Consider the following 9783-nt stretch of genomic DNA (forward strand, 5'->3'; position numbering starts at 1 on the left):
TTTTAAGCCACTGGGTCCGGGACGCGAACCGCGGTCGACTACGTGGGAGTCCAGCGACATAGCCATTACGCTAACTGCTGGTTCCCCTGCCTGGCATATTTTTAAGCCACCAAGTTTGGGATTCAAACTGCAGCCGGTCATGTGGAGTCTTCATGCCTTAGCCACCACATCACCTGCTTGCCCCAGTACTCAGTTATTAATAAAACTTGCTTCTAATTCACATTATCCAATCATAGAAGAATATTTTTCTTCCTCTTTTAATATGAGAGCACCTAGTATTCAACTCAATTAAAACATATTTTTAAGCCACCAAGTTTGGGATTCAAACTGCAGCCGGTCATGTGGAGTCTTCATGCCTTAGCCACCACATCACCTGCTTGCCCCAGTACTCAGTTATTAATAAAACTTGCTTCTAATTCACATTATCCAATCATAGAAGAATATTTTTCTTCCTCTTTTAATATGAGAGCACCTAGTATTCAACTCAATTAAAACCAATGTAGAGCTAAAAGCACAACTTGGAAGAGTATAGAAAATGAAGTGAGGATAATGAAATATTTGGTTACCCTGCATGAAATTATTTTCTGATCTGAGAAGACAGCATTGCTGTAATTACACATATCACTAGTTATTTAATCTTAGTCAAGTTACTTAATTGCTCTTTGTATCAATATTTATACAATCTATTCAGTGGGAAGAACAATAGCATTTGATAGTTCCGTTGTGAGAAACAAATGAGGAAACATATGTAATATGCATAGAACAGTACCTAACATATACACATATAATAAGTGTTCACTCAGGGTAGATAGAATTGTTGAATCTATAACCTGGTCCTGACATAGAATCTAGTGGATCCTGGATATTCTAGTTCATCAGAAATCACAACTCATCAGTCTGAAATGCTGTTACTGTATAGAATTTTAAATAATAGAAATATATTAATGACCCTTTTTCAGCTAGATAATCTTTGACCACTATCAGATTTTAATTCTGGGTTTTGGAGGTGGCTTGGCTTATTGACTAGCTAAATAACTGGACTCATACATACAAAACTTATAACAGCATTATTCAAATTTTGTTTTCAGAAAAAATGTCATTAATGCCATATTATTTTTCTATTACTTAACAGACTTTCATAAACTTAATAGTTAAGTTTTAGCTCAGTTTCTGTGGGTCAAAATTCCAGGATGAGCTCAGTGAGCTATCTGCTTTGGGTCTCCCAAGTGAAAAGGAAGGTGATGGCCAAAGCTATTATCTCATTTCGAACACTGAGGACCCCATATACTCATTGGATGTCAGTTTCTCCCAACATCTCTAGGTCTTCTGCATTCCTTGCCTCATGGTCCCATCTATTTTTAAAGCCAATGATAGTTTCCCTTACAATGAGTTCCCCTGACACTTCAAATTTTGTCCTGACATCAAGATGCTGACCTAAAGGACTCATAAATTTAAGTCAGGTCCACTTACATAAGCTCCCTTTCTTACATTCAAGTGTACAATATAACAAAACCTAATTACAGAAGTGATGGCTCAATATATCCATGATGTTAAAGATTATAGAGATTATGGACACACTAGTAAATGAGCCTCTTGGAGGACATTTTAGAATTCTGTATAGAACATATATCAAAGACCTTAAGGAATAATCAGCCAAAGGCTAGACCAAAGGTTCAAGACATTAAGTCTTATAAGAGAAAAAAAAAGAGAAAAACTAACTTAGAAGAATTGTGCAGTTACCCCATAAATGTATTGTTTTAGAATATTAGATTGAGTTTTCTACAAATGAAATAATTTCTAGGCTAAAATGGGAAGAAACATATCCTTGATATTGAGCATTTAAAAAGTGCAGAATCTAATCCAACCATTCTTTGTGTGCTTTATGGGGGTGTTCAGTTTGAAAATTTCATATAGAATCAAGAACATGTGGAACAACTGAACTTAATTTATAAAACTGAGATAAATAAGCTTACCAGCATTTATCCAAATTTAGACACCCAAGGCCATATTTTAAAAATTCACGTCATAAGTAGCTATGTTCATGTGAATAGATCTAGTGGCTTTATTTTACATAATGCCATAGCAAAGTGTATACTAGTTCTTTGCATGCTTGTTTATACAACAATTTATGTTAATAACTTTTTTTTCTTTTTTGGAGAGGTTTTCACTACAGGGCGCGTGCGCTCCCCAGAAAGACAGAGAGAGAGAGACAGAAAGCGGGAAATCACCTGCCAGGGGGGATGGCCATGCCGCAACCCCTTCTCCTCCATTCTCCTCTCAGGATCTTGGTCACAACACGCACACGTGCCTGGCATGAGTTTAAGCTGCCGGATCCACGACTTGAACCGCGGTCGACTACATGGGAGTCCATCGACATAGCCATTACACTAACTGCTGGTTCCTATGTTAATAACTTTTAATATCTGAGTTAAAGTTCTAAATTTTGTTTCATATGTCATCCTATTTACTCCCTCATATTGTTTTTGGATCTCTTTCCTCATAGGTAGTAGACAAGTTGGTTGGTTATTTGTTTTTTGTTATGGACAAGATTTTTAAATTATATATAGTTTATGTTTGAAAATGCACTATTTTCATTATAGCATATATACATCTATTGCAATATCATCTATCTATAAACTGGTTATCTGATGATGGATTCATCACAAAATATTATTGAATCAAGTATAACTAATATGAAATGTGTATTATTAAAAATGCATGGATTTAAAAAAGAATTTTGCACTAAAGTAAACTTTTCCATTAATTCCATGTTTCCATGAACTTTTGTCTCCCTTTTATATTTTAGTCAACCACAGGAGATTACTAATGGTTTCTGGAGCCCTCAGGTGTTAAGAATTCTGAGTTTGCCTAAAACTGCAATTATCTAGAGAGGATTCTGCAGAAAATTAGAGATGTCTACATGAAGTACAGGTTGGGGCAATAAGGATATAATGCACATATTTAGTATATTGCAGAAAGGTTGTTATTTGAAATATGCAAGTTCTGAGAAAAGGTTGTTTTTTAAATTGCCTTCATGTATATTTTTTCATAAGCTTAAATTTCTTGATTGCAGATAAAACTCCAGAACCTCATGAGAATACATAGGGCTTCATAGTCAGTAAAAATGATTTTGACAATGAGAAATTAGTTTAAATAGTTGGTAGATATAGCTCTTCTCCTTCACAATTTTGCCTTGGGAAGACTTGATCCCAAACAGTAGTCCTCCTATTGTAAACTTGGTCTTCTGATAGGAATGAACAGAATCCTTGAGTCCATTTCTCAACCCTATTCAAAATAGAGGATTCACTTATGGTAATCATCAAACCTCTTTGAACCCATGGAATATATTCGAAAAATGACAAAAATGTTTGAAGTAAAATACTTAATTTCATGTGAAAAATTTTCATGGGCACAAGAGTGCATATGAATAATGGAAAGAGACTATAGGATGGTATATCACAGCAGAGTAAGCTCTCTGAACAATTTCATATATACTAAAAAAAACCTCTTAGGACTAATAAATATTAACAATATAATGAAATAGTTAACATAAAAGAAGATGAATATGTATATCCTTGATTTCATTATTAGACACTATAAGCATATCTAAAAAGAACATACTATAGCCACAAAGGTATACATTGATTATAGGTAAACCAGAAATCATAACTTAAAAAAAGTAAAGATAAATAAGTTTGAGCTAAAATATTAAATTTAGTATAAAATACATATATGTACTGAGTTTTTAAAATTATTTATGCAAATGGGAAAGAAATCTAGACAGATGAGTTAACTATCAGAAAACATTCTTCTTTTTTTATTGAGAGATTTTTGCTATAGGGTGCATGTGCTTGCCAGAGACCCAGAGAGACAGAGAAAATGAGAAACACCCCCACCCCCAGAGGAGATGTTCACACTTCAATCCCTTCTCCTGCTTTTCTTCCTTTCTCCACTTGGGATTTGGTGCAGGTACACCTCTAGGTCCAGGACTCAAACCATGGATGGGGATGTGGGAGGCCAATGCCTTCACCACTGTATCACCTGCTAACCCTTGGAAAACTTCCTTCTTATACTTTATCTTGATGCATTAATTTGGAGGTATAGACGTAACAGCAATATCAGTGTTAGTGACCGTAAATTCTTAAACAAAAATCCCTTCAACATAACAAAAGTCATACAATGAAATAGATAGAATAGGAAATCTTAATCAAGACTTAGAGTCACAATCAAATATACAGAAGAAAAGTGATCTGCTATGGAGCCTGATAGCTTACTAAAAAGAGTGAAAGGAAGAAGGAGGACTAGAATGAAAGAGGGGGAAAGAAGTAAGGGTAAGGGTGAGAGAGAGAGAGAGAGAGAGAGAGACATAAGGGAGAGAGGAAAAAAGGGGAGAGGGGAAAAATTATGAAAATAATTTAAATTGTAGTAATAATAATAAATTATTATCCAAAATATGTTATAACCCTTTAAAGGTGATGTAATTTGCCTTTTTGTTTATGCAGAGTTGACTACTTTCTATGTTGTACATTAATTACACTCCAATATTTGAAGGTCTATTTGTTTTCTGACTTATAAAAATTACCCTGTATCCTTTAGTTATGCAAAAATCCTAGAATTTAATTGGAAACATATCATTTCAGATTTATGTAATGGACTGTAAACTGGCCAATGTCTACATTACTGTTGGAGAGACAGTCTGTCGTTGAGAGAAACACATTCACTAACAGGATAACATGAAGTTCCGAACCATTATCCTTTTAATGCATTCTTTTTGTTTTCTTCTAGTTTATCTCTATGTCATATTTTTCTCCTTTACTGCAAATTTCCCAACTCTCCTCATCATATACAATTTTAACTACTTTCTTTGATGATTGTCTTTTTCTATAATTTTTTCTATTCTCTTTTTCTTTTTTTTTTTTAAGAGGTTTTTGCTATAGGGTGCGTGTGCTCGCCAGACAGACAGAGAGAGACTGACAGACAGAAAACAAGAATAGGGTGCATGTGCTTGCCAGAGACCCAGAGAGACAGAGAAAATGAGAAACACCCCCACCCCCAGAGGAGATGTTCACACTTCAATCCCTTCTCCTGCTTTTCTTCCTTTCTCCACTTGGGATTTGGTGCAGGTACACCTCTAGGTCCAGGACTCAAACCATGGATGGGGATGTGGGAGTCCAATGCCTTCACCACTGTATCACCTGCTAACCCTTGGAAAACTTCCTTCTTATACTTTATCTTGATGCATTAATTTGGAGGTATAGACGTAACAGCAATATCAGTGTTAGTGACCGTAAATTCTTAAACAAAAATCCCTTCAACATAACAAAAGTCATACAATGAAATAGATAGAATAGGAAATCTTAATCAAGACTTAGAGTCACAATCAAATATACAGAAGAAAAGTGATCTGCTATGGAGCCTGATAGCTTACTAAAAAGAGTGAAAGGAAGAAGGAGGACTAGAATGAAAGAGGGGGAAAGAAGTAAGGGTAAGGGTGAGAGAGAGAGAGAGAGAGAGAGACATAAGGGAGAGAGGAAAAAAGGGGAGAGGGGAAAAATTATGAAAATAATTTAAATTGTAGTAATAATAATAAATTATTATCCAAAATATGTTATAACCCTTTAAAGGTGATGTAATTTGCCTTTTTGTTTATGCAGAGTTGACTACTTTCTATGTTGTACATTAATTACACTCCAATATTTGAAGGTCTATTTGTTTTCTGACTTATAAAAATTACCCTGTATCCTTTAGTTATGCAAAAATCCTAGAATTTAATTGGAAACATATCATTTCAGATTTATGTAATGGACTGTAAACTGGCCAATGTCTACATTACTGTTGGAGAGACAGTCTGTCGTTGAGAGAAACACATTCACTAACAGGATAACATGAAGTTCCGAACCATTATCCTTTTAATGCATTCTTTTTGTTTTCTTCTAGTTTATCTCTATGTCATATTTTTCTCCTTTACTGCAAATTTCCCAACTCTCCTCATCATATACAATTTTAACTACTTTCTTTGATGATTGTCTTTTTCTATAATTTTTTCTATTCTCTTTTTCTTTTTTTTTTTTAAGAGGTTTTTGCTATAGGGTGCGTGTGCTCGCCAGACAGACAGAGAGAGACTGACAGACAGAAAACAAGAAATCACCCCCCAGAGGGGGTAGCCACGCCACAATCCCTTCTCCTCCATTCTCTTCTTGGGATCTTGGGCACGTATACACACGCGCCTGGCGTGAGTTTCAAGCCACCGGGTCCGGGATGCAAACCACAGTCAACTACATAGGAGTCCAGCAACATAGCCATTACACTAACTGCTGGTTCCTTTTCTCTGTTATTTTTCAATTTACATTTAATCACTGATCATCTTTACAGTGTGCAATAATTTTCTCTGTTTTAACTTATGAGAAAGTTCTTTTTCTTTTTTTTTTTTATTTAGTGAGGAAATGTAAAGGAAATGCAGTAAACTTAAAGAAAGCAAGAAGCTGTCCCACTGTTAATCTTCAAAAGGTTGAACATGTTCTGGAGAAAAGGTTAATATAAAAATTATTAACCTAGGGACTGGCAGGTGGTGCGGTAGGTAAGGTGTTGGACTCCCACATGGCTGACCATGGTTCAAGTCCTGGACCTGGCAGCTTGCTTTCTCACTTTCCCTCTCTCTCTCTCTCTCACTCTGTCCTCTCTGGTCAAATTAAACTAAATAAATGAATAAAGTTAGATAAAATAATTCTTCTAAAAAATTATTATCCTAAAACTTTTCTACTTATAAATGAACAAAACTCTACATGAAAACTGCAAGCACCAATCATTCCTCCTTTAGTGTTTTTAAAAGTGTCAATAGTGGGAGAAATAAATTACCTCAGCTTGGTCAATAGGAACGTTTTCATAGTTGTACAAGTTATCCAGTTCTTCCAAGGTAGCGTCGTAGGTTTCTGAGTCATAGTTGATGAGCTCTAGAGTTGGGGCAGTTACAGCAGCATCAAAGATGACAAGTCCCAGAACAAGTCTTGCTAACATTTTCACTTTCCGAACTCTCCTAGTCATAAAATATTAAAAATACATAAATATTTCATTGATAATAACTTACTAGTAGTTTGTACTTAATAGGAATAATTAGTCAATGTCAACATCAATGAACTCAAACTGATAACTTTCTTAACATGAATAATTTATTAACATAACACATGAAATTATATGACCTCTGTGCTTTGTTGATACCAGATGTTCAAATTAATTCACAAGCCTGTGCCACAGTTTTACAATGGGTATTTTAATTACATTGACAATTTTATTTTACATAGAAAAATGGAGAACATGGGATGCATAAAGACTGTGATATGTTTATTTACAAAATTCTTCTTATTAGCTAATAGTTTTACTATTTAGTAAACATTATGATTGTTTTATCAACTCTTTGGTATAGAGTTGATGAGGAGAATATTGATAATGACAATTCTCATCCATTAACAGATGAGGAAACTAATACAGAGTTGGTTAGTGATAGAGCTAGGACTCATAACTCTTTCTTGTACATTCAAGTCTAAGACTTTTTCCAGGATAAGATAATTAAGTTGTTTTCTATTCTTGTTTATTAATTGCATATTGTAATACATATTTAATATATGCATAAATTAATATTTTATACAATTTTTCAAAATGCTTATAACTAAATGGAATAGAAGACAAAATGATCATTTATTTTAGTCTGTAGTATTTTATTCTGTATTGCTATCTAAGATTTAAACTGAAAATCAATAGGATTTAAAAGGCACTGTTTGGCAAGATTTTCTTCGCAGGGAATTTGAACACAGGAGATTAAAACAATCTTTTGTTTAGTAATTCTTTAGTAAGTGCAATTATATTCTCATTATAATAGAGTATTTTGGAGAATTCAACCCAGCTCTTACAATTTAACTACTTTAGTTCTGTATTCAAAGTTTGAATGCATTTTGGTATAGAAAAAAATACTTTATGTTTAACTTTAAACATAAAATTTTTGATAGTTGGTTCTATCAAAAATGTTTCCTAGTGATGATTTATTAAGCAGGAAAAGTATTGTAAAACTTTTTATCAAGCATATCTAATTTTAAAAGGTTTTACACTTTGGATATACTTCTTGGCTTTACTTTAAGAACACTATGTGTGGTGTTAGTACCTATGCATACATATAAAAGGGAATTCATGATAAATATTAGTTCTAAACTTGAATGCACTGGCATTCAAACTGACCTTCAGTTACTTGAAAGAAAGCCTTTATGGAGCAGGTTTAGGCAGAAGGATATGAAATTCCTTGGAGAATAAGAAGCAGTACAAGGAGCTCCTTTTTATCCCTTCTTATGCTTTCTTCAAGTAAATTTTTTATTCACACTGGCTAAACTAAGCCTCTATTTTACTTGCCTTTGCACAGGACTCTGCAGGAGTGCAGATTTGGATCTGTTCTAGGAAATTACCAACAAAGTTCTACTTAATCAAATGTGTGATTTGTAAGTCTTCCAGGAACCATTCATTCTCCCATTTCAAGTGGGAAGACTTAATGGTGGCCACCACTAACCTAAAAAAATATTTTTCTTGTACATTTCTGGTCATTTCCATTGTTCAAAGAAATTACATACTTGTTGAGACTTTTGGTCACTTTATATTCTACATGTGACTCAGAGTGGTTTCATATCAAAGTTTGCTTGCACTTCACTTATATCCTAAAGCTGTCAGCAATAAGTCTGTGTGAACTTCAAAAATGGGAAGAGCATCTCTCTATGTTTACTGTCTTGTTCCTCCTTTTGAGTAATTATATTAGCATTCAATATAGCATCTTAGTTGAAACATTGAATTTTTTATTTACTTTTTGCCACTTCAGAATATTTTGAAAATGTGTTCAGTTGAAACCTTAAACTATTTAGCTTAAAAAGGCATTCTAAATGCACAGGGCCATATGATCATTAGAATATGTTTAAACACCTGATGTATTACTATTTTCTCCCTTTACATAATATTTCAATCAATATCAATCAATAGTGCCTGTGTACACTGGCACAGGGAATGATCTGTGTCAGGGCTCTTGATTTAAGGCATATATTGGAAACTAGTATAATTTTATTGGCATCTGCCATGACTGTTAAGATCAACTATCTTGCTGTATATTATTCATTCCTAAGCTAATTTAGAATTTTGAATTTTCCAAGAATAACATAAACTCCATAGTAAAAATTAAACTAAATCCATTGAACCAAAGTTTACCAGGAGATATTAGAGCAAGAAGAATTATTTTTTAAAGGTTGCTATAGTAGAAAAAAAAAGTCTCTTAAGTCAAGAAGAAAGCAAGTGTAAAAACTTACCTTTGGCTCCGACTTCGTGAAATGGCACAAAGTGACTGAGGATGCAGAGCCAGTGGTATTTGCCCCTGACCAATGGATATGAATTCTTGTCTGTGGGAGGTGGAATTTATAACACTCAACTTTCTGTTTGAAAAGGCTAACCTTGATAAATGCTTCTCAGTCTTTAAAAACCCCAAATGATTTTATAGTTCCCCAAACTAAGAAGTAGCATCCAAATTACATAGTATATAAAACTGTTGATATTGTGTTAGCGGAGTTGACATTGCCAGTGTGTCACCTTAAACTTTTTAAATGGAAAAATTTGGTTTTGAACATACATTTTTGAGTATGTACCAATTAAGAAGTTAAGTATATAATGATACTATAGATGGATATTTTAAAAATTGTCCTAAGAAATAATTTTCACCAAATTCGTATGTCTTGAGTTGCTTTCTTCACTTTTTATTAATGTTAA

At 33.8% G+C, this 9783-nt stretch overlaps 1 protein-coding gene across 1 annotated transcript in view; it reads right to left on the reverse strand.

Moving 5' to 3' along the window:
* Nucleotides 1–9355, reverse strand: part of EPYC (epiphycan) — a 48399-nt gene extending 39044 nt beyond the window's left edge. The window contains exons 1-2 of the mRNA XM_027774307.1: nt 9330–9355; nt 6856–7033 (exon numbers count right to left, since the gene is read on the reverse strand). Of these exons, the coding sequence (XP_027630108.1) occupies nt 6856–7014 (159 nt within the window). The 5' untranslated portion in view covers nt 7015–7033; nt 9330–9355. The remainder of the gene's footprint in view (nt 1–6855; nt 7034–9329) is intronic.
* Between the last annotated feature and the right edge of the window lie 428 nt (nt 9356–9783).

Source organism: Tupaia chinensis, unplaced genomic scaffold, assembly GCF_000334495.1.
Source record: "Tupaia chinensis unplaced genomic scaffold, TupChi_1.0 Scaffold000423_1, whole genome shotgun sequence".
Lineage (NCBI taxonomy): Eukaryota > Metazoa > Chordata > Mammalia > Scandentia > Tupaiidae > Tupaia > Tupaia belangeri.